Source organism: Pseudopipra pipra, chromosome 25 (genome assembly GCF_036250125.1).
Source record: "Pseudopipra pipra isolate bDixPip1 chromosome 25, bDixPip1.hap1, whole genome shotgun sequence".
NCBI lineage: Eukaryota > Metazoa > Chordata > Aves > Passeriformes > Pipridae > Pseudopipra > Pseudopipra pipra.
The window spans coordinates 6043112-6070688 of record NC_087573.1 but is presented as its reverse complement, the minus strand read 5'-3'; the positions used below and the strand labels follow the sequence as shown (position 1 = coordinate 6070688).

The 27577-nt window shown below is 50.5% G+C and overlaps 3 protein-coding genes and 1 long non-coding RNA gene across 7 annotated transcripts; 2 read left to right on the top strand and 2 right to left on the bottom strand.

Annotated features, from left to right (window-relative positions):
- Nucleotides 1–419: 419 nt before the first annotated feature.
- Nucleotides 420–14686, bottom strand: SLC16A4 (solute carrier family 16 member 4). Of its 4 annotated transcripts, XM_064635716.1 has the most exons (9): nucleotides 14262–14529; nucleotides 13676–13779; nucleotides 12558–12690; nucleotides 11736–11879; nucleotides 10751–10912; nucleotides 9695–10234; nucleotides 8301–8512; nucleotides 7332–7425; nucleotides 420–1450 (listed from the first exon to the last, which is right to left on the bottom strand). In XM_064635716.1, exons 1-9 carry the CDS (start codon nucleotides 14275–14277, stop codon nucleotides 1302–1304), a joined length of 1554 nt encoding a protein of 517 aa, XP_064491786.1. In that variant the 5' UTR covers nucleotides 14278–14529; the 3' UTR covers nucleotides 420–1301. The 4 variants fall into 4 exon arrangements, with proteins under 4 accessions (XP_064491786.1, XP_064491788.1, XP_064491787.1 ...); XM_064635718.1 differs by lacking the exon at nucleotides 11736–11879 and having other exon boundaries at nucleotides 14262–14653; XM_064635715.1 differs by lacking the exons at nucleotides 420–1450; nucleotides 7332–7425 and having other exon boundaries at nucleotides 7733–8512; nucleotides 14262–14678.
- Nucleotides 7404–9143, top strand: LOC135402500 (uncharacterized). Its single transcript, XR_010425142.1, has 2 exons — nucleotides 7404–7650; nucleotides 8264–9143. It is a non-coding gene; the product is annotated as an uncharacterized LOC135402500 (long non-coding RNA).
- Nucleotides 14687–15952: 1266 nt separating the features above from the next.
- LAMTOR5 (late endosomal/lysosomal adaptor, MAPK and MTOR activator 5) lies at nucleotides 15953–17837 on the bottom strand. The gene is made up of 4 exons (XM_064635735.1): nucleotides 17720–17837; nucleotides 17502–17563; nucleotides 16720–16837; nucleotides 15953–16278 (listed from the first exon to the last, which is right to left on the bottom strand). Exons 1-4 carry the CDS (start codon nucleotides 17752–17754, stop codon nucleotides 16218–16220), a joined length of 276 nt encoding a protein of 91 aa, XP_064491805.1. The 5' UTR covers nucleotides 17755–17837; the 3' UTR covers nucleotides 15953–16217.
- On the top strand, nucleotides 16837–25449 carry PROK1 (prokineticin 1). Its single transcript, XM_064635734.1, is given in 5 exon segments — nucleotides 16837–16996; nucleotides 20776–20964; nucleotides 22893–22974; nucleotides 22977–23017; nucleotides 24113–25449. Coding segments are annotated over 4 exon segments (315 nt in total). The 5' UTR covers nucleotides 16837–16996; nucleotides 20776–20892; the 3' UTR covers nucleotides 24233–25449.
- The last annotated feature ends 2128 nt before the right edge of the window (nucleotides 25450–27577 follow it).

The window sequence follows — 27577 nt, the reverse complement described above, 5'->3', positions numbered from 1 at the left end:
GACTGGTTTTGCCTCCAGGTCATCCATGCTGTGGGAAATAACAGATGCTGGGAGATGGAACTGCCTTGTCCTTCCTGCAGGAAAAGAGGGCTCTGTGGAGCAGCTTTGTCTGGATCCTCATGGAAGTATCAGCCTTATTCCCTGTCCTGGGATCCCTCCCCACGGCTCATTGTGTCTGAGCAGAAGGAGCTGAGATCTCTCTGTGCTTTGGCCTTGGGAGCTCCTTGGCCACCCCATCCCAAGAGGTGACTCAGCTTTGCTCCTGGGAATGCTCGGGAAGCCAAGGGATGGCTCAGGTTTGGAACTGTCTGGATGGACACACCAGGATTGAATCCAGGCTCTGGAAAAGCCCAGCTCAGGAGCAGAGGCAGGGACACCCAGGTCCAAGGGGCTTGTTGTGCCCATCAAATGACACTACATGAGAATCTCTCAGGTGGCTTTAATGAGGAGAAATAGCCAGGTATCCAAACAGAATCTAATCAGGAGAAACACCCAGATATCCAAACAGAATCTGATCAGGAGCAGTATCCAGATATCCAAAATAAATCTAATCAGGAGAAATAACCAGATAAAAAACCATAATCTAATCAGGAGCAATATCCAGATAGATATCCAGGCTGAATCTAATCAGGAGAAATATCTAGATACAAAACAATAATCTAATCAGGAGCAATATCCAGATATCAAAACAGAATCTAATCAGGAGAAATATCCAGATATCAAAACTGAATCTAATCAGGAGCAATATCCAGATATCCAAAATAAATCTAATCAGGAGAAATACCCAGATAAAAAACCATAATCTAATCAGGAGCAATATCCAGATATCCAGACTGAATCTAGTCAGGGGAAATATCCAGGTATCCAAACAGATTCTAATCAGGAGCAATATCCAGATATCAAACTGAATCTAATCAGGAGCAATATCCAGATATCCAAAATAAATCTAATCAGGAGAAATATCTAGATAAAAAACCATAATCTAATCAGGAGCAATATCCAGATATCAAAACTGAATCTAATCAGGAGAAATATCCAGATATCCAAAATAAATCTAATCAGGAGAAATACCCAGATACAAAACCATAATCTAATCAGGAGAAATATCCAGATACACAAAGTGGAGAAATATCCAGATATAGACCCAGAATCTAATCAGGAGGAATATCCAGATGTTCAGACTGAATCTCTCCTCTGGACTTCCCGTTCCCACTGTTGCTGTGTTGGTATTCCCGGGCCAGCTGGGCCGTGCTGGCCATGGCTTTGCCTCTGTGGATAAACTCCAGCCCAGCCTTTCCCCTTCAGCCAGCCCTGGGGTGGGGGCTCAGACGTTTGAGCTTCCTTCTCTGTGCCCAGGGCTCGAGGCAGAAGGACAGGGGGGAGAGGAGGGCACAGGCCCCGGCGAGGAGGAAGGAGCACACGTAGGTCTGGGTGTAGTCGTAGAGCCAACCTGAGGAGACAAGGCTGGGGTTAAAGCTCTGGGATTTCTCTCACTGGAAAAAGGTGGGGGGGAGGCAAAGGTTGTGTGTTCTCGTTTCAGAATTCCTCAGTTATTTGAGCTCTTCCTGGGCAGCATTTCCAGTCAGCACTAAATGTGTCTCTCTTCCCAGGGCCAGCTTTGATCCTTGTTGTGGGCATTGGGTTTAATTTGATTGAATTTAAGCCCTGATTTTTTTTTTTTTCCCCTGTTTAAGTGGGCCAAAAGCAGGGTGCCTGAGCAGGTGGAAGATCCCAATGGAATGACAGGATGACTTGCACGTGTTGGTGTTTCCAGCATCTGGGCTGCAAACCCCTCGTTTCTCCAGCCTTTTTTCTTGTGCCCCAATTTAATTCAGTTTTCTTCAGCCTCAATTTATTTCAGCCTGTCTAAATGAGAGACCCCAGGCCAGGAGCTGGGAGTGGACTTCCTTAAAAGCAGCTTTGTGAGGACTTAAAAGGAAAAGCTGAATTCCATAAAGCCTCAGGAATCTGCGAGGGTCACCTTTTAAAGTGACCTCCAAGTGTTGTGTTTAGTTCTGGCAAATGTGGGCAGTCACTGGAAAGGGGGATAATTCCTCTGGTGGAATCTAAAATATCCGGAGGGATGGGAGATGCTGCTGCACGTGATCAGATCCTGACTCACTCCCAAGTCTGGCATGGGAGGTGGGGGAGCAGCTGAGCCAGACCTGCTTCTGGTGAAGTGAAATTCCTTTGGGGACATCCCTGAGCTTCCAGGATTCACACAAACAGCAGGTCTGGCCTAAATCTGGGATTCTTAAACCCGGGAAGGAGCATGAAGCACCCCTGAGATCCTGGGCTTAGCCGTGTGGGAGCTTTAATGACCAGGCAAGGGAAGAAATGGGGCCTGAATGTGAAATTGGGGCTCAGAGATGGAGCTGCCGTTCCCTCGCCGTGGATTTCCCGGCTGCAGAAGGGTTTGTAAAGGCAGCAGAAGCTGCTCTTCCCCCCTTTCAGTTCCTCCTGGCTCATTCCTTTCTCAGGGGAGTTTCTCTGGGTTTTTTTCAGGAATTTCTGGGAGCCACGGCACAGGAGGAGCTGGAGCTGCTGGAGAAGGGGCTCCTGTGTTGCTGGATCGGTGACTGGCTGACATTCCGTGACCCCGAGGGGTTGATTCTCCAAGGTGGGCTCTGCTTTTCCTGCCTGGAAGTCTCTGGGATGTGGAGAGGAGACGGGATGCTGACCCAACCCTCTGGGTTGTTCAGGACAGAGCTCCAGCTGAGCTCAGATTTATTGGAATTATTGGTAATTTATCCTTCCTTAAATTAAGGATAAATTATCCTTATTTTTAATATGTCCTTCAGAGTATTTTTTGATTTTCCTGTGGGTTGAAGGGGATTTTTTGGGACCAATGGGATTGAGGAGCAATGGGATTTTCCAGCATTGCCTCCTCAGTGGCAGCACAGCATCACCTCCCACCACATCACACCTTTAAAGCACCTCCAGGGGCTGTGCCCCAATTTGTATAAGAAATATATATATTTTATATACTATATATTTCATACAGTAAATATATGTTTTATATATTCTACATATTCTCTATATTTTATATATATTTTTTATATGTGTATTTTCATGTATCCATAAATTTTATATATTCTATATATTTATATTAAAATATATATTTGATATTTATATATTCAACATATTATATATTTCAGATAGTCTATATTATGTATATCTATATTCTATATTATATATATTCTCTATATTTTGTATATAGAATATATATTTATATATTTTTCCATGTATCTGTATATTTTATATAAGTATATAATATAAATATATTATATATCATATATTTATATATGATATATATACTTATAATTTAATGTTAATATTATATTATTAATAATATTAATTTAAATAGTAATATTTAATATATACTTATAAAAGTATATTCTATATACTTATATTAAAAATACATATTACGTATATTTTACACATTCAATATACATTTTATATATTTAATATTTTATATATTTTATATATTATATATTTTTATATATATATTTATATATTGTATATGTTAATATTAAGATATATACTTTTATACATCCTATATAGTTATATTAAAAATATGTATTAGGTATGTTTTATATATTTTATATATTATATATATTTGACATATTTTCTGTATTCTGTATATTTACATTCAAAAATAATCCTTCCTGCTGCCACAAACCGAATTAGAAGCTCCTGGTGTCCAAACACCAGCCGAGCAGCAGTTTTGGAAGGAGTGCTGGTAACTCCCAGGCTCCAAAGCTCTCCAGGTGAAACACTCCTGGCACTGCTCCTGCTGGGATCAGCTGGTTAAAATTAGTCCTGGTGCCCTAAGGTGGAAAATGCAGTGGGCAGGTGAAGGTAAAATGTCAATAAAATGCCAGCCCAGCGTTTGAGGGGGCCCATCCTCCCCCCCCAGCACCCAGCCTTCCTGGGCTGCAGTTTGGGTCCTGAAATTGGGGTTGTAGGCAGAATATATCCTGAAATTCGGGTGATATTTGTATTCTGTAATTTGGATCATGTTATAGTCAGTTCTTCTGCACTTTGAGTTAATGGTTTGTGCTGCTTCTGGAAACAAAACAAGCCAAAATAATGTTTTTCTGATTTGATTTGAGGGGTTTTTCCAGTGTGCTGGTGGATGGGGAGCTCCAAAGGAGATTCCAGACTTTTCCCTCTGGGCTTTTGGCTGAACAGATTTGCAGGTAAGTCACCTTTCCTTGCATTGGGCTTTCTAATGTGCAATAGAATAATATTTTAAATATTATTAATTTTAAATACACTTATTTTACATCTAATATTTTAAATATTATTAATTTTAAATACACTTATTTTACATCTGATATTTTAAATATTATTAATTTTAAATACACTTATTTTACATCTGATATTTTATATATTTTATAGTTTTTATAATACTGTTATAAATATTTTAATAAATCTTAATGAAATTTTATAATTTTATAAAAAGTGATAAAATGAATTTACATTTTTATATTTTTGTGTTTTATAAATATTTACAAATGTTTTGTTTTTATAAATATTCTTATAAATTATATAATTTATAGAGTATATGACAGATTTAATTATTGTTAAAATATTACAGTAGCTATAATATAACAATATATAATATTGTATATTGTTACATTATGTAATACTATATATTATACATTTGAAATTATATATAATATCAGATTATTTTAATATTTTTGACCATTTTAACCTTTGCAGTTTTCATTATCAGTCAGGTTTTGCTGCATAAAAGCACTTGAATTTTATAAAATCCTAATTCTTAAGGTTTAGGGAGGTCAGAGCACCAAACCCCAAATGCTGAACTCTGGGTTTGGACACTTCATCAGTAGCATCTGGTTATATTCAGTTTTCATGAGAAAATGGAAGAATTTATTTGGATAAATTAATAACTGAACAATAAATTAACAAATGAATTAATAAATAACCTGGATCTTGAACTCTCAGTTGTTTCCCTCTGGGTGGATCAGTGAGAGTTTTATTTCCTGGCTCTATTTGGCCTTTCTTCATCCCACCAGCATTAAGCCAGATATCCTAAAAATCTGGAAAAATCACGAAAAAGCTGGAAAAAAAGCTTTTTACTGGAAACCTTGTTTTCCACAGTCCGGAAATGCAGCACTTCAGGAAGCAAAAGGCTTCCAGTTAATGAAAATACATTGCAAGGGCATGGAAATAAAACTGCAGTAGGAGACAGCCAAGTTATTGAGCTCCTTCCATGCTCTTCCCGGGGCAGGGAGTTCCGAGGGATTGCTCTGTGCTGGGAATTCAGGGAGTTCCGAGGGATTGCTTTGTGCTGGGAATTCAGGGAGTTCCGAGGGATTGCTCTGTGCTGGGAATTCAGGGAGTTCCGAGGGATTGCTTTGTGCTGGGAATTCAGGGAGTTCCGAGGGATTGCTCTGTGCTGGGAATTCAGGGAGTTCCGAGGGATTGCTCTGTGCTGGGAATTCCTCCCGTGCCAGCAGAGATCTCTCCCCAGGCAGTTCATCCCCCTGACAGGGGGAGCTCCCTGTCCATGAAATAAAATATAAATGAAAATGTTTGGGCTGCTCGAAATTGGATCCACTGGCAGAGTTTTACCAGCCCAGAGATATTGATTAGAAAAATCAATTTTTGCCTGTGCTGGCCCTGCTAAAGCTTCCCATTGAGCTGGGATTTCCAGAATCCTTGGCAGGCCTGGAGATTGGGAGGGCAGGAGGCAACAAATGATGGTTTGGTTGGGAAGGACCTTAAAGCTCCTCCAGTGCCGTGGGCAGGGACACCTCCCACCATCCCAGGTGGCTCCAAGTTTATCCAGCCTGGCCTTGGACACTTGCAGGGATGGAGCATCCTCTGGGAATTCCATTCCAGTCCCTCACCACACTCCCAGGGAAGGATTCATAGAATCCCAGAATCAGCTGGGTTGGAAGGGACCTTTGAGATCATCCACTCCAACCCTTGATCCAACCCCACCGTGGTTCCCAGCCCATGGCACTGATGCCACATCCAGTCTGTCCTTAAACACCTCCAGGGATGGAGAATCCACCCCCTCCCTGGGCAGCCCATTCCAATGGCTGAGCACCCTCTCTGCAAAGAAATTCTTCCTAATCTCCAACCTACCCCTCCCCTGGCCCAGCTGCAGACCCAGCCCTCTTGTCTTGCTGAGAGTTGCCTGGGAAAAGAGACCAACCCCCCCCGGCTCCCCCCTCCTGTCAGGGAGTTGCAGAGAGTGAGGAGGTCTCCCCTGAGCCTCCTCTTCTCCAGGCTGAACAGCCCCAGCTCCCTCAGCCTCTCCTCACAGCACTTGTGCTCCAGTCCCTTCCCCAGCCTTCTTGCTCTCCTCTGGACCTGCTCCAGCCCCTCAATGTCCTTCCCAGTATCCCATCTCTCCCTACCCTCTGGCACTGGGAAGCCATTCCCTGTGTCCTGTCCCTCCATCCCTTGTCCCCAGTCCCTCTCCTGGGAGACTCACTTCTAAGAGCTTGAGATGTGCCAGATCCTCCCCAGTGCCTTGTTTTCCTGGCAGAGGAAGAAGGGGAAAAGCTTTTCATCCTCCCTGTCTTTGGGCCCAGCAGCTCTCAGGGCTGAGCTCTGGGGTCTGTCCCCAAACGAGAGGTTATTGAGGCTTTTCCTGATGTTCCAGAGCCTCTGTTTTATGGGAATGCTGCTGAGCCCATCCCTGCCTCACCTGCCTCTCCTTCCCTCCTCCCCAGTCCAAACTCAGTGTTAACTCCAACACTGCTGGGGGGAAATCCACGGGAATGGGGTCGTTATCCTGCTGTGGTCGGGGTTGAACTGGGCACATTTCCCAAGCTGCTGGTTGGGTTTTGCAAACTCCCCAGCAAAACGTTGCCTGTGTGGAAAGACATTCCTGAAATAGGATTTTACCCCCCCCATTTGAACAGAAAACCAGGATGGATCCATGTGGTAGAGTGAACCAGCAGCACTCTTTATCACTGGATGTGTGTGGTGGGGGTGTGTGCATATATATATATAAAATACATGTAATATTATACTATATAGTATAAATAATATATAAAATATATGCATATTTAATATTGGAGATGTATAAGAATACAGAATATTAATGTTTATAATATAGAGTGCACAATATAGAATGTATAATATATATAGTATATTCTAATAAAGTATATTATATTGTATTATATTTATATTAGATAATATTTATATTATATTTTTATATTATATTGTATTATATTTATATTATATTTTATTATACTATATTATATTTATTATAGTATAGTATATTAATTATATTATATTATATTATATTATATTATATTTATTATATTATATATAGTATTTACCTGCCAGAGGAGGTCCTCCAATGGCTGCTATCCCTGCAAAGAAGGCAGCAAACCCCAGGTAGCTGTGGAGCTTTTCCACACCCACCAGATCCACCTGTTGGTAAACCAGAATGGATCATTAGTGATGGATTTCATGGGAATATGTAAACAGAAGAGATTTATTGATTTGTTTTTAAAGCACAAGAGATTAACTGATGTTTTTCCTGGGGAGTTTCCTCTTCAGCTGCAGCTCTGGAAGGACTTTGCCCCCTGTGGGTCTGATCCAGCCTGGAATCCCTTCGCCTCCTTAAGGCCAGGATGGAAATTACTGGGATGTGAGGTACTTTTCTGACTTCCAGACAATAAGACTTTGAGGAAGGTGTTTTAAACTGTAAATTTAAAACTGTAAATTTAAACTGTAAATGCCTTCCTAGAAAGAAATGCCAAATTATAATTATGCCTCCTCATCCTGATCATGGAATCCTGGGATGGTTTGGGTTGGAAGGGCCCTTAAAGCTCCTCCAGTGCCATGGGCAGGGACACCTCCCACCATCCCAGGTTGCTCCAAGTGTATCCAGCTTGGCCATGGACACTTCCAGAGATGAAGCAGCTTCAACTTCTCTGGGAATTCCATCCCAGCCCCTCACCACCCTCCCAGGAAGAATTCCTTCCCAATATCCCATCCATCCCTGCCCTCTGGCAGTGGGAAGCCATTCCCTGTGTCCTGTCCCTCCATCCCTTGTCCCCAGTCCCTCTCCAGCTCTCCTGGAGCCCCTTTAGGCCCTGGAAAAGGCTCCAAGGTGTCCCTGGAGCCTTCTCTTCTCCAGGGGAACATTCCCAGCTCTCCCAGCCTGGCTCCAAAGCAGAGGGGCTCCAGCCCTTGGAGCATCCCTGTGGCCTCTGTGGATTCACTCCAGCCAGATCCTTCCATGAGTGCTCCCTGTGTGTTGCAGACAATTCTGGGATCGGGAGCAGATCAGCACAACTCACCAGCACCGGGAGCACCAGAGCCATGAACCCCCCACAGCACAGGGAGAAGGCCACGGTGTAGGTGAGGAGCAGCGGGAATGTCGTGGCCAGGGGCCCCAGGAGGTTTGTGATCCCGCTCAGGACCAGGTAAGTCACGTGGAAATGGTACTTCTTGGTCCAGTTCTGGTCGGCCACCCAGCCCGAGAGCAGCTGGCTCAGCATCTCCGTGATGCCTGAGGGAACAGGAGCCACCAGAAACTCAGAAAACACTTCTTTGGGGATAGTTTTTCCTCTTTTTCCTTGTGGCACGTCCCAGTTTCACCTGCCTGCTACGACCACAAAGGGCTGAAACGCCAAAAAGTTACAGGGAGGTGTTTTTAGGCTGTTGTAAAATTGATATTTGGGGGTTTTTGCCTTTCCCCAGCTATTACCAATCAGTAAAAATTCAGTCAAGGGCTCTGCACTCAGCAGAAATCTCTGAAATGCCCTTCAGTAAAAACAGGGCAGATAAACTTGCTGTCTGATCCCTTTTCTGAGATGGAGAAAAAGCGGAATATTAAGAAATATGTGCATGAGATTTTAATTTTTCTAAAGAAGCCAATTGCCCAGCATTTCTATAAAGGCTCAGCAAACTTTTGACACTTGTTTTTTTACATTTCTCGCTACATTTTTATGAACCCAAGATCAGAGGAGAGCTCACTGTCAGCTCGTGTCTTGCACCACTGTGTCCCTCCTACTCTTAGTTCAAAATACCACCTGAATTTCTGGGCTCTCCCAAATCCCTTGACAGCACATCACTGCTAAATATCCCACAGCTCTGTAGAAGGAAAATGTATTTTTGTACAATAAAATACTTGAATCTGACTGAGATTGGAGCTGCTTTCTTAACCCAGCATGTTAATCCCAGTTTATAATCAGGCATGGGATTGTTTTTTGGGGAGTTTAGGTTGTTTTTTCCACCACCCCGTGGAGGTGGATTTTTTCCATCACCCCTTGGATGTGGATTTTTTCCATCACCCCTTGGAGGTGGATTTTTTCCACAATATTGAATTTTTCTCTCCTGGGTCAAACTGGAGCTCTTTGGGTTCTGAGTGATTTCTGTGGGTTGCGGGTTTAAGCAAGGCAGGGATGGTGGTGAGAAGGCTCCAGGAGGACAGAGAGCACCTTTTTACTGGAAAATTGGGTTTGTTGGGAGCAGGGAGGATGGGGAATCATCCACATTGGGTTAGGAGAACCACCCACCCTGTGAGAGCATCTTGTGCTGCACAGAAGGGGATTCTGAATATACAGAGGGGTCAGGGCTGTGAGCTCAACCTCCAACAGGATTCCTTCTAGGACATATCTGGGACTACTTCTTGGCAAAATTTGGGTTGGTTTTCTCTTCTGAAATGGGTTTAAAAGGTTCCTTTGCCTACCAGCCACTGAGATGAGGTAGGAGCCATCCATGCTGCTCAGTCCCAGGGTCTTGGCTCTTGCCACCAGGTGAAAGAAGGGCACGAAATAGGCCAAGTGGCTGAACAAAAAAGACCATGTGAAGATGAAGAAAAGGGGATCCTTCAGGGGGGACAAGTCCAGGAGAGGCTGAGAAGTTTCTTTTTTGGTTGCTGAAAGGGGTTTGTTGCTTCTCTTGGCCCCGGTGGCCGTTTCTGGTGAGGATCTGCCTGGGGTGGGTTTCTCCAGCTTTCCCAAAGCAGATGGATTTGTGGGATCAGAGACATCTTTGCCGTGGGACATCAGGAGTCTCTCTGTGGTGGGAAGCTCCTGTGCCTTGTGAGGGTGTAATTCCCTGTCAGTGGTTCCATCTAAACATCCATCAGGAGTTTCTGGGTCCTTCTGTGCCACTGGGGACTCACAGTCTTGGGTTTTGGCAGAGGAGTGTCGGGTGCTGATGGGTCTCAGCAACAGGCTGGAAGGCACCAGGTTCAACATGATGCCTCCAAAAATCAGGAGAGTTCCTGAGGGAGGACAGGAGGTGTTTTATTCTTGGAGTGAGAAGAAGGTACAGTAGAAAATAAGCTTTTATAACAGGCCATGCACTGAACATGGAGAAAGTCTGCCACAGGGAGAAGGCATTTTGCCCCCTCCTTATGGAGGAGGTAACAAAAGAGGAAGTTTTATTCCTGTTTTTCTGCCTAGAAGTCCTTTCTGCTCTGATGTACACAACAAATCCAGAGCTGCCTCTGGGATCTGGGAGCTTGTTTTGTTTACCCTCATTAGAAGTTGTGATGGACCTTTAGATGGCATGAAACTACAGTAAAAGGAGGGATTTTTGGGTTTGATTTCTCAGGTCTCTGTTTTGACGCCGATTTTGATGCGTGATTAGGTGTTTAATCATTAAGATGTCCCCAAACCATCCTAGGAGAGGCAGAGCTGTTGAATTTTAATCTTTAAAAGGAGCCTCTTCCCGTGCCCAGCTCTCCCCAAACGCCCTCCCAGTGCTGATAAATTCGGCTAAGCAGGAGGTCACTCACCTTGCCAGCCATAGAAGTCAAGGAGGAGCTGGGTGAATGGTGCCATGAGGAAGGTGAGCCCCATCCCAGAACGGGCCAGGGCGTTGGAGAAGCCCAGCCGTGCCCGGCAGCGCTTGGCCGTCATCACCGCGGCCGCCTGGTACAGGCAGGAGAAGCCCAGCCCTGGGGGAAGGTCAGAAAGAACACATCTGTGCCCAAACTGCATCGTGAGCTCTTGGAATTTGAAGTCATGCCATGCCAAGTCTCTGGGATGCAGCGTTCCTGGGGGGGTTTCCCCTGAACGTGGGATTTCTGCTCTTGGAGTCAGTGGAGAACAAGGTTTTGTGTGTGGTGGTAAATGTCTGGGGGGTTGGAGGCTGTGCCCTTTCAGTGAGATGTTTTAAAAGGCCAGGATTTGTTGGAGCCAGAAAAAAATCAGAGTTAGTTGGGTCTAGTGTGTTGAAACTCTGTTTTATTCTCCTGAGCATGGAGTTTTGAGGGTTCACACAACATCTCAGAGAAAGGAGCTGGGGATGCTTTGCCACTCGAGGTTTACAGAATCACAAAATAATTGAGTTGAAGGGACCCCCAGGGATCATCAGTCCAACCCCTGGCTCTGCACAGACACCCCAACAATCCCACCCTGTCCCTGAGAGCGTTGTCCAAACCCTCCTGCAGCTCTGGCAGCCTTGGGGCTGTGCCCATTCCCTGGGGTTCAGTGCCCAACCACCCTCTGGGGGGAGAACCTTTGCCTGAGATCCAACCTGAGCCTGCCCTGGCACAGCTCCAGCCATTCCCTGGGTGCTGTCCCTGCTCCCCCAGAGCAGAGATGGTTCTGCCCCTCTGAGGGAGCTGCAGACCCCCAGGAGCTCTGACCTGTCTCCTCTTCTCCAGCTGAACAATTCATGTGCCCTCTGCTCCCCCTGCAGACCCTTCCCCAGGTTTGAGGCTAAAGGAGCCAATTCCTTCGTGGTGCCCAGGGAAAGGTGTGTGAGAGGCTGCTCACCCAGGAGGAGTCCCATGGAGACGCAGAGGAAGGGGACACTGGTGGCCTGGGTGCTGACCAGGCACCCCCCGGCCACCAGCCCGGCCCCGAGGAGGGAGGTGGGACGTTCCCCCAGCCCCCGGCACACGATGGACACGAGAGGGGCTGCAAAGGAGAGAGGGACAGAGCTCAGGCTGAAGGTGATAACAGGGCCTCCCCACCCTCACAGCCAATTCCTTCCCCACATCCCATCCATCCCTGCCCTCTGGCAGTGGGAAGCCATTCCCTGTGGCCTGTCCCTCCATCCCTTGTCCCCAGTCCCTCTCCAGCTCTCCTGGAGCCCCTTTAGGCACTGGAAGGGGCTCCAAGGTGTCCCTGGAGCCTTCTCTTCTCCAGGGGAACATTCCCAGCTCTCCCAGCCTGGCTCCAGAGCAGAGGGGCTCCAGAATCCTGGAATCCCAGGATCTTTTGGATCGGAAGGGATCTTGAAGCTCAACCCATTCCACCCCCTGCCATGGGCAGGGACACCTTCCACTAGGCCAGATTGCTCCAAGCCCCGTCCAGCCTGGCCTTGGACACTTCCAGGGGTGGGCAGCCACAGCTTCTCTGGGAATTCCATCCTCACCACCTTCCCAGGGAAGGATTCCTTCCCAATATCCCATCTAAATGACACACAACCCCATCTTTAGACCACATCCCTGCGAAGTCACGTGTGGGTACCAACCATGTCCAGCTTGGAGCAGTCTGGGAAGGGAATTGGATCTGCAGGACATCATCAGTGCTCTTAAAGCAAACGTGCCTGGGGTTGAAGCACTGCCCCAGTCCTTGGGAATGCCAACTCACCTCCTAGGAAGCGCAGGGAGGACATGATGGAGCCAATCCAGCTGACCTGCTCCGAGGAGCCCCCCACCTCCTCTCGGAAAGCCACAAAGAAAATCCCAAAGGTCTTGAGCATCCCCATCACGAGGACGTTGACCTGAGTCAGGAGCAGACAGAGGTGAGGAGCCACAGGGGATCGGGAGGGAGGAAAAGCTTTTCCTTTTGCTTTTCTCATGTGGGTAATTTGTTATGATGATAAACAAATGGGACACTTGAGCTGGTGTTGGGGATTGTCAGCAGGGTGAGCTCATGGTGGCTGTTTAGTCTTAACAGACCCTCAAAAACCCCTCTACAAACTGCCTTTTCTAAGAAAAAGAAACAAAAATCACACTAGAACCCAACTCTTCCAGGATATTTTTGCTCTTTGAGTTACTTTTTAATACTAAAGCAACAATTAAATGGGTCTTGGCACTGCTGAAGATCCCTGGGAGTGGATGAGGGGGTGAGAGGAGCAGGATGGATGTTATCCAGGGCAGTTTCCCAGGCTTGTGCTGCCGTGGGAGCAAAGGACACACACTTTGTGTCCTTAATTTTAACTCCCTCTCACCTCCCTGGTAGCAGGGGGTTAATGATTGGCAGCCAGTTACTTGGGATGGGGTGGAACTGGGGAAAGCTTTCCCAGCTTGGGGGGTGGTGCCTTCATTACAGTTGGACTTGACGACCTAAAAGATCTTTTCCAGCCTTAGGGATTCCTTGATCCATCACTGGTGGGAAGATTGTGTGGTGTTAAATCCTGTGGAATGGAGAACTGGTGCCTTTGAGTGGAGAAGGGAGTCCCAAGTGTGTGTGTGCTGCTCTCAGTCAACCCCTGGCTCCATCTCCCTGCCCAAGGTGGGATCCCACCCTTTCTGAAGGGACAGGACTCCCCAGTGGGGTGTGTTTGAGTAGAGAACAGTCATTTTATCCTTGCAAGGTGCCTTTGGCCCTGGGCTGTGGGCTGGGGACCCTCATGTCCATCCCTGGGATGTTTGCAGCTGCCATTCCATAGGGAAGGATGAAGCTGGGTGGGATCAGCCTGTCCTGTCCTCTGAGTGAGATTTGAGGCTTTCCCTCTGCCTCAGAGGGATTTATTCTGTGCTTACCAGGAAGAAGTGAAGCACCACTGCCCAAGCCCACCCTCCATGTGCTGCTCCAGCCCCTGGGCTCTTCCCAGCTTCCTCAGGCTCTTCATGCTCCTTCCTTTCCCCTGCAATGGGAGTTTCAGGACACATTAACACCTTCCTTCGGTGCTGTTTCAGTTCAGAAGCTGTTCCCCTGACGGCAGGAGCTGCCTCGGGACCCCTTGGCTGCTGCCAGAGCAAACCTCACACTCTGCCTTCAGTTTGGAAGGTGGGGGAAGATCCACCAGCTTTTGTTGACAAGGGATGTTAAATTACACATTATCCCTGCCTGGAAGCTGTTTAATAGCCTTTCTCTTTCCCACCAAATTACTGTAACGACTTAAGCTTTAAGGGCTTTGAAGTGAAGCACCTTTTCAGCTTTAGCAGTTTGGTTTGTGCCCCAGTCAGGGGGTCACATCTGTCTGATCCAGTTTTGAGCCCCCGGGAAGCTCTTCCAATCCCATCCTCTGCTTGTCTCCCATCCCCTCTGGCAGAGGCAGGATCCTGCCCGAGGGAGCAGCTGGACCCTGGAGCAGCTGGGGCTGATGATCCTGAAATCTTTCCTTACCTCCTTGCTGCCACATGCTGGAAAATCCTCCCCAGAACAGTCGATGGTGAAGAGGAATTGTCTCTTCATTTGCTCCAGAGCCTAAATCCCCCCTTCCTGACTTGGCAGCCCAAAGTCTGCTCCTTCCTTCACATCCCGAGGGGATGATGGTGTCTGTCCTTCCTGCAAGCCCCAAAGCAGAACGTGGAGCTTGGCAAACGCTGGGGCTGAGTTACAGAGCCCATCCTCCTCCCCCTCCTCCTCTTCCTCCTCCTCCTCCTCCTCCTCTCTGTTAGGCCACAAGGCCGGAGTCCCTCCCCTTCCCCAGCTGGGAGCAGGAAATCCAGGGCGTTGGGAGCAGAAATCCTGTTGGGAAAGAGGAGGGGAAGCCTGCAAGGGTTGTAACTCCGGGGAAAGCTTTGAATGTGGCCGGAGGAACGAAGCGGAGGTGGCAGAGCTGGACTGGATCCAGGCCTGTCCCTGCCCAGCCCTTGGCTTGGGAAGCTGTCATTTGGGAGGGGATAGTCTGGAAAACTTTGGCATTTCCAGCGGGATGGAGCAGCTGGGATGGAGCAGCTGTGCTGCTGCAGCCCCGGGAGTCAGCGGGGTTGGCTCCCTGCCCCCATTGTAAACGTGCCCCAGCTCTGGATAAACATGGCCCTCGTGCTTCCTGCCCTGCTGTGGGCTGACTGGCACCCCAGTCAGCATTCCTGAGGTCAGAGAAAACTGGGATCACTGGGGGACCCTGATACTGATCTCTGCTCCCTCCCTTGGCAAAGTTCCATCTTTCCAGAGGAGCCCAAGAAATAAGGGAGTCTCTGAGCTTTCCCTGTAGGAAGACTTTTAATACTTGTATTAGACTTTATTTACATGGGATGGGGTTTGCAGGGAGGGTGGGAGAGGCCTGAAGGAGAGGGGGGGCAGCAGGGGCTGGGAGCAGCAGCATGTGCACTCAGAGCTCTTGGAATTCCAGGGGGAAATGCTCCAGCTTCAGCTGGCTCCACCTTGGTGGGATGTAGGTAGAGCAGAGGACTCTTCGAGGCCACCAGAGAGTTGGGCAGGCAGAGATCTCAGGGCTTTACTGAGAATTAACACTGAGCTGGACAGGACTGTGGACTCAGCCGTGCAGAGCCTCCTCCTGCCTGTTCCACGGGGGACTGGCACTGGCACTGTTGAACAGAGCAGCTCGTTGGAGTCCAGTCAGAGCAGCCTGAATGTCATTTTCTCTCTGACCCAGCCCAATTTTCACCTCATGCTCTGCTATGAAACTTCCCTTCCCCTCCTGCACGAGACCAGCTGCAGCCCAGCTCCTTTTCTCTCCCTGCCACACAGGAAGCATTGGAGTGTAGCAGCTTCCCGGGGCTTTTTTCAGGATTGTTTCCCTGCACTGTTTCAAATCTGGGGGCTGGGTTTGTGAGGATGTTGCCAACATGCATTTCCAGCTCACACAGGGCCAGCACATCCAGCTTTAATCCAAGGCACAGCGAGCAAGAAATTCTCCCACAGAACGTTTAACTCGAGGAGGTGAAACGTTTCCCAGGAGAAATTCCTTGGGAAGTGTTTGTACCTTTCCTGCTGGAGGAGCCTCCATTAATTCCACTCTCTTCTCTAGAGAAATGCTAATGAAGGGAGTGGGAGAAGTTACCTCATTTGGCTTTGGAAACAAAGCACCAGGCCCAGCTCCCACAGTGGACCAAAGAGAAGCAAAGGGGTGTTTTTACAGGTCATTTATTGATTTCTCCAACCAACAACACACATGCACCTGGTAGGATCTGACCTTCCACAAGCTGGGTGAGTGACCACGTGTCACCCTCAGCACCACAAGTGCTACAGTGGGAGTTGGAGACCTGGAGAGCTGCACAGGAGCTGTTCAGAAGAGAGGGAGAGCCTTCACCCCAGGACTGGGGTTCCAAACTGGAGCTGGAGTGCAGGGTTGTGCAGGGAGGAGGGGCTGGCAGTGCAGCTGGTTCCCAAGGATCAGGATGCCAACTTATGCACTGCTACAGTGATGGTGTCGTGCTTCTGGATCATGATGTTCCTAAAACAAGGAGAAAGTGCTGAGGGAGGGGGGGAGGAGCTGGTGGAGGTGGGAACTGGACCCGGGATCATTCAGCAGCTGCAGCAGCCCCAGCTCCAAGCCAGATCCTGCCTCCCTTCCCACTCTGTGAACTGGAGCCATCCCTGCTGCCACTGACTCCCACAGCACCGCCTGAGTTACCCACAGGGATCCCAGTGTGGAAAAGGAACAGAGCTGCAGTAACCACCCCCCTCCCAAAAGCTTTCCCACTGCTTTTACAGTGCCTGCCTCTTAAAATCCTGTTAATCCAGTGAACCCTGTGCCTGTGGCAGTGCCTCCTCCACAGCTTCAGAGCTGGGGCTTCCTCCAGGACCTGCTCCCGAGATCTGACTCCAGGAGGCTCCCAGGGCTGGGGAAAAGGAAAACGGGGGGAAAAGTGGCCCCGGCAGGCTGGGAACTTACCCGGTGTCCGACTCCAGGCACACCACGGGGGTGTCCGTGGGGTCCGAGCTGAGCTTGGCCGCCTGCTGGGCCAGCACGGAAATGATCCCGGCGTGTTCGTCAGAGAGAGTCCCTCGGCCTGGAGGGGGCACACGGTGGAAAAAGCCCCGTGTGAAACCCATTTGCCTCCCCCGGGCCAAGGGGGGCTGATCCTCTCCCCAGACTTGCTCTCAAACCACCAAAATGTCCTGAATTTCGGTGGCAGGAAGGGCCGGCTCTGGTTTCCTCCGCAGTACAGGTGGGTGGTGGCCCCTGGGGACACTCAAAGGTGGGGCCAGGACAGCAGGGCAGGGCCTGGTGTCCCCAGAGTGGGGTTCATGCAGGACAAGGCCAGGTACCCCCAAACGGGGTGGGGGGGGTTCCAGTAGGGCCAGTCCTGGTGCCCCCCCCTCCCCCGCGGAGTCCTTACAGGGGACGGGCAGGGTTTGGGGACCCCCAGCCCGGGGCCTCACACCCATAAGAGCCCTTAGGGGGCATGGGCAGGACCCAGGGGCCCCCACGCCGGGGACCCCCTCGGGGTAGGACCAGCTGCCCCCCACCCCCGGGAGCTCTTAAAAGGACTGGACGGGTGTTGGTGCCCCCCAGACCGGGGTCCCCGTGGGACAGCACCCGGCGCCCCCACCCCCGGGAGCCCTCAGACGGGATGGCAGGACCCGGCACCCCCACCCCCGGTGGCCCCCAGCCCCGCAAGCCCTCGGAGGGCCCGTGCCGGCCCCGGCCTCCGGCGGCGCTCGCTCACTCACAGCCCAGGTTGAGCCCCTGCGAGTCGGTGCACAGGACGCCCACCACGGCCGGGCTCTTCATGCTGGGGGAACACAGCGCGCTCAGGGCCGGGACCTCCGCCCGCCGGGGCGTCAGGCCGGCCCAGCCCCGCTCCCCCATCCCCCCTCCGGCCCTGCCCGCGTCCCCCGTGTCACCCCCCGTGTCCCGCCCGTGTCCCCCCGTGTCCCCCCGTCCCCACGTCTCCTCCAGGTGCTGCTCCAGGGTCCCCTCCATGGCCCCGCCGCCACTTCCGCCCCGCTCCGGGCGGCTGCGTCACCACGTGACCCCCTCGGACGGCGGCTCCGCGCGCCCAAAAGGAGCCGTCCCGCGTTCGGCGTCAGCGGCGCCGCCGGGGGAAATCCCACCCGCGCCGTTCCCGGGATCCCCCCGGGATCATCCCGGGATCCCGCACAATCCTTCACAATCCCTCACACCAGTACCGCGCCCTGAGCTGGGGGGAGCTCGCAGCAAACCCGCACCCCCAAGTCAGCCCTCCCTGGGTGCCTTTTCCCCGCAGAGCGTGTGACAGAGATGCAATTTTGGGTTTTTTTTTCCTTCCTTTCTCGACCTTTTCCCGCCCGAGCCTGGTTTAGTTGTGTCCCGCTCCCTTCCCGCGGCACCGCTCGGGGTTTGTGCAGCCAAATGAAATTCAGGCGGGGTTTTGATGGAGTCCCTGCAACTCTCTCCCGGCAAGAGCATCCTCTGGGAGCTGGACCACGGCGGGGGATGCAGGCTGGGATGCAGGTGGGGATGCAGGTGGGGATGCAGGCTGGGATGCAGGTGGGGATGCAGGTGGGGATGCAGGCTGGGATGCAGGCTGGGATGCAGGTTGGGATGCAGGTGGGGATGCAGGCTGGGATGCAGGCTGGGATGCAGGTTGGGATGCAGGTCGGGATGCAGGTTGGGATGCAGGTTGGGATGCAGGCTGGGATGCAGGTTGGGATGCAGGCTGGGATGCAGGCTGGGATGCAGGCTGGGATGCAGGTGGGGATGCAGGTTGGGATGCAGGTTGGGATGCAGGTTGGGATGCAGGTTGGGATGCAGGCTGGGATGCAGGTTGGGATGCAGGCTGGGATGCAGGCTGGGATGCAGGTTGGGATGCAGGTTGGGATGCAGGCTGGGATGCAGGTTGGGATGCAGGCTGGGATGCAGGCTGGGATGCAGGCTGGGATGCAGGCTGGGATGCAGGTTGGGATGCAGATTGGGATGCAGGTTGGGTGCAGGGACCTGGGACACGAGGATACAGCTGGGGCCCAAAATTTGCAGCCATGCTGGACCCTCCTCACCTTCCCACTGGGCAGAGAGGTGATAAAAGTGATTCTCAGCCCAGATTTCCATCGAGAACCCCCTCAAAATCCAGCCCGTGCCAGACCAATAAACACAGTGGCAGGAGAGCCAGGACCCCATCGCCCTCCCGAGGGGCAGAGAGGTGTTAAAAGTGATCCTCAGCCCGGTTTTCCGTTGAGCACCCCCCCAAAATCCATCCCTGCTGCCAGCAGAGGGTGAGAGGTGATTTACGGCGGAGCAGCCCCGGGCTGGGTGACGTTAATGAGGCCCCGGCTGCCGCCGCCCCCGGCTGCTCCTGCCGGTGGATTCGGGCTTGGCAGGTCAGGAAATTAAAATGTTATTGATGGGGGGAGAGAAGTGCAGCAGGATCGTTTATTTTTTATGTGATTTTTCTTTCTCCTTGGTCCAGCTGGGAGCTCCCGCAGGCAGCACAAAGAGCCCCCATTCCAACTGTCCAGGGGCTTCCCACTGCATTTCCACTGCATCCCACCCCGTGGGATGGCTGGGGATGGAGTTGCCTTAATTTGTTTGCTTTTTTTTTTTTCTTTTCACGCTTCTAGGAAGCAACGCTGGACAAAAATACAAATGGAGATGAGGGGCTGCAACCTCCCTGTCCCATCAGCCCCTTTGCAGGGAAACCTCCCCAAACCAGCAATTCCTGAGCCATGGTCGGCTGTGGGATTTCTGGAAGGAGAGATTTTTGGGAAAGTGGGGATTAATTAATTCAAGCCCAGGTGGAGGAGACTTCAGTGATGCAGCAGAGCAGCTGCCACATCAAAGGCTGGCCTGGGGGCAGGGCAGTGTTGGGGTTGGTTTTAACTAATTGAACTGATGATTTAGCACCAGACTGAACCTCTAGGGAAAAAAAAAGTTACCCAGAAAAGTCCCCTCAAATCCATATTTCAAATCCCAACCCACCTTGGGCCACGTTTCCCACATGGGGCGGCCCCTGGTCCCTGATTTCCCCCCCTTGGACCAGGTCTGGCCCCAAAATCGGCCTGGGGGTGTTTGTTCCTCAGTGGGAAGAGCCAGAAGAGATGGAATTCATGGTGCTGGTGAGGAGCTGGGATCCCACTGGGGTGGCTCCTGCAATCCAGGGCTGAGAAAATCCATCCTGCTCAGTCAGAATCATGAATCCAGTTTCTTTTTTTGGGGGAAAAAGGAATTTTATTCCCTGCTCTCGTTGCAAAAAGGGTCTTAGGCATCATGCCTGCCCCAGCCAGCACTGGGAGCTTGGTCTGGGGAGTCTCAGACAAATCCAGGATGCAGGATCCCGGGGTGGGTTGGCCATGGAAGGGTATTGAAATTTTTTAATTATTTTAATTCTTTTTATTGCTTATTTTATGGCCGAGGCTTCAGGAATTTCTTGCCCCCTGATGGACTGTGGTGCCTGGGGGTGTTTCATTTGAGTCCCCAAGCCCTGAGCACATTAGGATGTTGTCCTTTGCATCCTCACAGGAGGTAGAAATTAAAAAAGTAAGCAAATAATTCCACCTTTTCCTGCCTTTTCAGCCATCCTCTTATTCCCCTGCACTCCCAGGAGAGGCACCAAATGCAATTCGAGGTAGATGGGTTGTACTTTGAGCCATAAATCAACATATTTGCACATTATATTCAGATTGAAATGATGAAAAATACATTATTCCCTTTCTGCCTTCTTTTATTCTCCCAAATAAATGCAGCCAAGTCTCTATTTCTGGGGGATATTTATCACATTATTGCACCTTGGGCTCTTCCAAGATGGGGGGAGAGCAGCAGAACTTAATTCTTAGGTTTTCTTTTAGCTAAATAACCCCAAATTTTTAATTAAATTCTTCCATACACCTGTCAAGGCTACATATGGATTTAGGGGTGTACTTAGAAAATCCAGCTGTGCTGATAAATCCCCCGGGGGGGGATGAGGGTGGAGGGAGGGGACTTTTTCTCCCTTCTTGGTGATTTATTAACATTTCTTTGATGCCATTGGAGATTCAGGTCTTACCTGCTTCTTCTGGGATCATCAGGGGAGGAAAAAAAGCCCGGGATGGTGGAGCTGGAGGGGTTATAAAGGGTGTGAGGTGTGAGGCTGCTCAGAATTCCAGCACCATGGGCCGAATCCTGCAGCTCCTCTGCTTCCTCCTGCTCCTCCATTCCTGCCCCTGCGCCGTCATCACTGGGGTGAGTCCTGCTCCCACCCCCCAGGGGTTTGTATGGATTCATCTTCGTTATGTTGGGGAATAACACAGCAATCAGGCCTTTGTGCTGCTTGGTTTGTGTTGTTCTTTCCCCCCCCCGTTTTTTCCCAATTTCTCTCTCATTTTTCCGACCTGTGGGTGCTGTTCCCTCCACCAGCTTCTCCTCCCAGCCCCGTGTCAGTGGGGAAATGTGGGATTTTGGGAGGTTTTCCAGCAGGTAAAAATCAATATATCTTTATGGACATCTCCCAGAGCATGTTACCGATTGGAACAAGGGTTCAAACACCCCAAACTGTCCTTTTTCCTCCTAAATTAGAGGAATTATTAACAGAGGTGGGAGCTGTCAGGATGCTAAGGGCCGGTGGTTGCTCACCCTGTCCGTGGACTCAGAGTGTCCCTGAGCAAGCACTGGATTGAGGGTGGTGCTAAAAGTGAATTTTAGGGACAGAACCCAGGTTTCTGTGGTGCTCCCAGGGTCTGGATGCTGGTCTCAGCAAAACCAGGCTTGGCTGAACCCCTCTTTTTCCTCTGGATTTTTCCTTGAAAAAACCAAGCATTTCCATCCCACTGATTTCTCCACTGACTCCTCAAAAAGAGGGATAATGATGCTTTCCTGGCTTTTCCCAGCCAATGGGAATTTGGGAGTTGACTTCAACTGGCTCTTGGCTCCTCTTTCCCTTCATAGCCAGACCTCTTTCTTTGCAGCCTGTGGTGATTTTGATCCCTCCAACCTGGACCTTCAGAGCCAGGTCAGGGGGATCCACCTCCATCCAGGGCCAAACAGACCCAGCAGCTCCTGGAATTATTCCAGGACTTATCCCAGGGCTTGAAATTATTCCAGGGCCACATATTTTTAATACCACAAGGAAAGAGTTTGGATGTGCAGCTCCCTGGATGCCTGCAGCCCCCACCAGCCCCCTGAGTTTGCAGGTGAGGGTTATTGAGATCTGATTTTTAACAGAATTTGGGGTTTTTAAGGAGCTTTGGAAGCTCAGGGAGAATCAGGTTCCCACCAAGAAAGGGAATACTCTGTAAAATCCCCTTTCTGCCCAACCATGAGGGGGCTGCGCCCCAAAACTTTGCTTTATGGTGGGGTTTTTTTGTGGTTTTGCCTCAGCTGCAATTGCCACAACTCTTCAACCACAATGGGCTTGTGCTGGGAACTCCTGGGAAAGAAATCCCCTGGGAGGGGAGGGCCCCACGGGGGGTGTTGGGTGAATCCCATCAGTTCTCCTTGTGCTGCCAAACCACCATCAGGCAGAGGGGTCAGAGAAGGTTTGGGGAATGCAATGAGCCTCTCCAGTGATGGCCACCACATCCTGAGGGGAAAAATGGGACCTGCTTGGGGCTCAGAATATCCCCATCCACCTCCTGGCACCGTGGACTGCCAGCTGTTGGGGAGAGCTGAGGCAGTGTTTCCATCTGGGCCTCAGCTTCCCCATCCCTGTTTTCCAAAGTTTTATGTATTCCTTGGAGGGGAGAGGTTGAGTTGTTGGAATTACTCTGCTCCCACTAACAATAAAATCAAAGCTCTGGGAAATTGGGTTCCTGAGCAGTTTTCCAGGCTCGGCCGGGCGATATTCCCAGAGGGAGGATCTGCACAGTGGGTTTATCCCTCGATGCTGCTGCTCTCCCTTGGCACCAAAGCTGCTTTAAGTCAGGCAGCTGCAAACTTTCCCTCCGTGCCTCCCCCCACTGTGCCCATGAGGGATTTCCCCTTCATCCCACAGACCTCAGCACCCCAATCCCACCCGTGCCCTGCCCCGAAACCTCCCCAGCTCAACCCAAACCGGCAGAACTGGGAACTACCCCCTCCCTTTGGTTAAATCCCCAACCCCAGCGTGGGCTGACTCCACCAGTGACCCCCCACAAAGAGGGATAACGGTGCTTTTCCCTCCTCCTCCTCCCCAGGCCTGCGAGCGGGACCCTCAGTGTGGCCGCGGGACCTGCTGTGCCCTGAGCCTGTGGCTGAGGGGGCTGCGGGTCTGCACCCCCTGGGCCGGGAGGGGGACGAGTGCCACCCCTTCAGTCACAAGGTACAGCCTGGAGGGGGGACAGAGACCAGGAAGGGGCTCCAAGCTCCTCACAGGGGGGAAAGCTCCATTAAACCCCGGGATGGAGGAGGGGTTGGTGGCGGGGGGGGGGGTGTTGGGAGAATGGTTTTCCGGGGAGGAGGAGCTGGGAATGGAGCTGATTCCTGAGGAGCCGGGTGCAGCACTGCTACAGGGATGCTGTCATGCTCCTGGATCGGGATATTCTGAGGAAAAAGTGCTGAGGGAGGTGAGGAGGTAGCTGTGATGGGGGTGGGAACTGGACAAGGGAACCCAGTGCCAGACCTGTCCATCTCCAGCTCTTCTTCCCACTGCCCTGAACTCTGGGATGGAGGTGGGGGACTGAGGGGGGAATTTGGGGTGAGGCTCTGGGTGGCACTGTGGGGTCCCAGAGCTGGGGCAGCTGTTTCAGCCTCTACATTATCTTGGGCAATCCACTGCATGTTCACAGCACCCGAAATCAGGGAATCATGGAGTGGTTTGGGGTGGAATGCACCTTAAAGATCATCTTGTTCCACTCCCTGCCGTGGGCAGGGACACCTTCCACTAGACCAGGTTGCTCAGAGCTCCATCCAACCTGGGCTTGATCCCTCAGGAATGCTGTGGGTCTTGGCTGAGAGCTGGGGTTGAGCCACCAGCCCACTCCTTTGCAAGTAAAGCACAAACCACACTGCTCCAAACTGAGCCATAATTGCTCTGCCAAGCCAGAAGAAGCCAAGTTAAATCCCCAGAGCTTCCCCAGCTCCCTGATTTCTGTTGGATAAGAGCCCCCAGCACACTGGGATTAGCCCAGAGCTTGGTGCTGCTGCAGTCCCAGTCCCAGGAGGATTTAGCAGCAGCGTCCCAGCCTCAGGAAGAGCATCCCCCTCCCTGTGCTGTATTGATTTAACGCTCTGGGAGCAAGATTTAATGACTCTGCACCTTCTGCTTGCAAAGGAAGGGCTTCGGAGGGATCACAAACTAATTTCAGGCACATTCCTATCAAACCTTTGAGAAAATCCACAGATTTTCTCAGGGCTATGGCCCCATTGATCATTCTTGGGGCCATGACACCTCGTTTCTCTCCTTGTTTCTCTGCAGGTCCCTTTCTTTGGGAAGCGCCAGCACCACACCTGCCCCTGTCTGCCCAACCTCCTGTGCTCCAGGTTCCTCGACAGCCGCTTCCGCTGCTCCGGCCACTTCAAAACCATCCATTTTTAGGGGGATTCTCCCTAAAAACCCACCCATGAGCCCACAGCACCCGTGTCTTGCCCTTTCCCGTGGCTGTCAGGTGCCCACAGAGCACCAGGCAGCCTCAGAGTGCTTTTCTGAGATGGACAGTGTTGTTTTGAGCTGTTCTGGGGGGAATCTGAGGCCAAGCTGCTCCAACACGTGGCTCAGCAAAGCTCTGCCCCAGCAAAGCTCTGCCCCAGCAAAGCTCTGTCCCAGCAAAGCTCTGCCCCAGCCCAGAGCAGGATCCGGCTCCAGCATCCTCTGGATGCCCCTGGATCGAGGGACAGTGCCTGGCAAATGCCTGGGGCCTCACAAATCCCTTTTCCCCAAGCTGTTGGCTCCATGGCCTGGATGCTTCCAGGGAGTTCCCACCTCCCTGCTTTGTTTTATCCAGCAAAAGTCAAGGATGGGGAAATTTGAGAAGTGAAAGTAGATGCCAAGCAGCCAAGAGCTTCCTCCCATGTTTTTTAATCCTGGCACAGGATAAATTTTGGGATGTGAAGCTGAGCAGCAGCATCTCATGTTCCAGAGCACCTGCAGGGCTGGGGGAGACGCAGTTTAACCTATCTCATATTTTTCAGTTGTGAAAAACAAAAATCAAAGGGGCAGAAACTTCGTTTTGTGGGGAAGTGGAGCATTTTGATCAACACCCAAAACCTGCAGCTTGTGCCCAAACTGTCCCAAATCCAAACCCTCTGCAGCATCCTCAGAGCTGCTTTGTCTCTGCAATTCCCACTGGATAAATCAGCTCTGTAAGGATGGTTCCCATCGTGACACTGCCCAGTTGGGGCTTATCAGGATGATCTAATCTGACCCACAATTCGATCAAATCCATACCAAATAGCTGTAGGGAATCAAGGAATGGCTTTTCCCAAAGTCCAGGCAGGAAGAGGCTGAAGCAGAGCTGGTTGGAGCCGTGTTGTGCCAGATGTGGGGCTGGGATGTAGGGAAAGGTTTTCCAGCCTCGGCATCTCCCTGAGGTTCAGGCACTGTACGAGGTTTTGGGGGTTCTCTTTCTGTCAGGTGAATTTGAGAGGAGAATGGGACATTAAAGGTCATTAAAGTGCTAAAAGTGATTTTGGACACGTGTTTTCAGTTCTGCTCTGAAATACAGTGTGCAAAATTCATGTGTTGCTTGAGTTTCCTGGTTCCAACAGCAACCCCTGGGTGCAATAAAGACAAATATTAAAGAATAATAGACAGCATTTACAGCAAAAAACATCTCAAAATTATTGGGAACCTTTCAGGCAGAAGCAGGGCTTAAACAGAAAACTTAATTTTGGGTTTGGGTTCTCCTTGTGCAGAAATGACCTTGGAGAACCCTTGGAATTTGGTGCTGGGGCTTCACCCTGGTGAGGCCTGGGTTTGGTGGGGCTTGCTGGGATTTGGTGGGGTTTTGGGGGGACTTACTGGGGGTTAGGTGGGGTTTGGTGGGGATTAGTGGGCATTTCTGTGGGTTTTTGGTGGGATTATCATGGAATTTGTTGGGGTTTGCTGGGGCTTGCTGTGTTTTAGTGGGGTTTTGAGGGTTTGGGTGGGTTTTGGTGCTATACCAACACCCATTTCTATTTCTCCAGCCCCCAAAGGACCCCAGTGTGTGGCTGTGGCAGGCACTGCTTTGGGATTTGGTGTTTGAGGCCAGGCAAAAGCTTCTCCACACTTGTTCTTCCCCCCAGAAATCATAAATTTGGTGAAAATAAACCACTGCAACGATCAGGTTGATTCTATTTTAGGGTGGGGTTTTTTGTTTTACACATCAGAATTTTTGCTTTTTATTTACAAGAGAAAAGTCCTGCAGCATCTGCCCAGGTGGGGGAGTTTGTGGTACCATCACCTGGCACTGTGAACACCACAAAAAAACCCTCTAGAAATGGATCCCAGAGCAATACTGAGGGGAAAAGTCAAGAAAAACCCCATAATAATTCATAAAACTGTTAAAAATATACATAGTTTCGTGGTTTGGGCTTGTTTCCTTAACCTGCTTTCTCTATTAGCTGCCTCTGGCCACCCACCAGCTTGGAAATGTGCAGAAGGGGCTCTGAGTTTGGGATTTTGTTTAATTTCTAGACAACTCCCAGTGGAAAATACTGCAAAGTATTTTCTCCCAGCAGAAACAACAACAACAAGAAGAAATAAAACGACTTAACAGCTCCTTCCCATCCTCAGTTCCCATTCTGGGGGGACCTCCCAGACTCCAGGGCAGCACTGGTGGGAATTATCAAATTCCTGGTGGCTTTAAACTACAGGAGGTGACAGTTTAGTGGGAAGTCACTGGATTCTGGCACAAATAGAGGAACATTCTCAGTGAAAGACCAGGCTCTGCTTGATTTTAAATCGTAAATTGAAGGAGTCAGGAGTTGTCCATAATAAAGATTGTGGATAAGGTCCCTTTCCTGCATCCCTGCAGGGTTTTCCCTGCAGTTAAGCAGAAAAAACCCCCACTTTTAAACTGCTTTCAAATTGCATTTAGGGGAGCGAAACTTAGAAAATATCCTTTTTATTTTCCCCTAGAGGTGCAAAGTTCCACCCAGAGCAAAAGCAGCAAAGCTCCAGCTCCGTCCTCCTGGGGGGACAAGGAGAAAAGTCAACTTCCCCTTGAAATCAGGAGCACCAGGGGCTGTTTGATTCCTGGGAGCTGCTTTCCCCCCTGGAATGGTGCCAAGGGCCCCTTTCATCCCCCAGCACGTGTGTTTGATGTTCTGCTCCAAGGTGAAACGTGCCTGGCTGGACGTGCCAGAGTGGAATGGGACAGGGAGGGGACACGGCTGGGATCTGACTGGGACAGGGCTGGGATCTGACCAGGATAAGGTTTGGATCTGACTGGGACAGGGTTGGGATCTGACTGGGACAGGGTTGGGATCTGACTGGGTCAGGGTTGGGATCTGACCAGGACAAGGTTTGGATCTGACCAGGACAGGGTTTGGATCTGACCAGGACAAGGTTTGGATCTGACCAGGACAGGGTTGGGATCTGACTGAGACAGGGTTGGGATCTGACTGGGACAGGGTTTGGATGTGACTGGGACAGGGTTTGGATCTGACTGGGACAGGGTTGGGATCTGACTGGGACAGGGTTGGGATCTGACTGGGACAAGGTTTGGATCTGACCAGGACAGGGTTTGGATCTGATTGGGACAAGGTTTGGATCTGACCAGGACAGGGTTTGGAGTTGGCCAGGACAGGGTTTGGATCTGACTGGGACATGGTTTGGAGTTGGCCAGGACAGGGTTTGGATCTGACCAGGACAGGGTTTGGAGTTGGCCAGGACAGGGTTTGGATCTGGTCAGGACATAGCTGGGACCTGATCAGGACATGGCTGAGGTATCAGAAACCT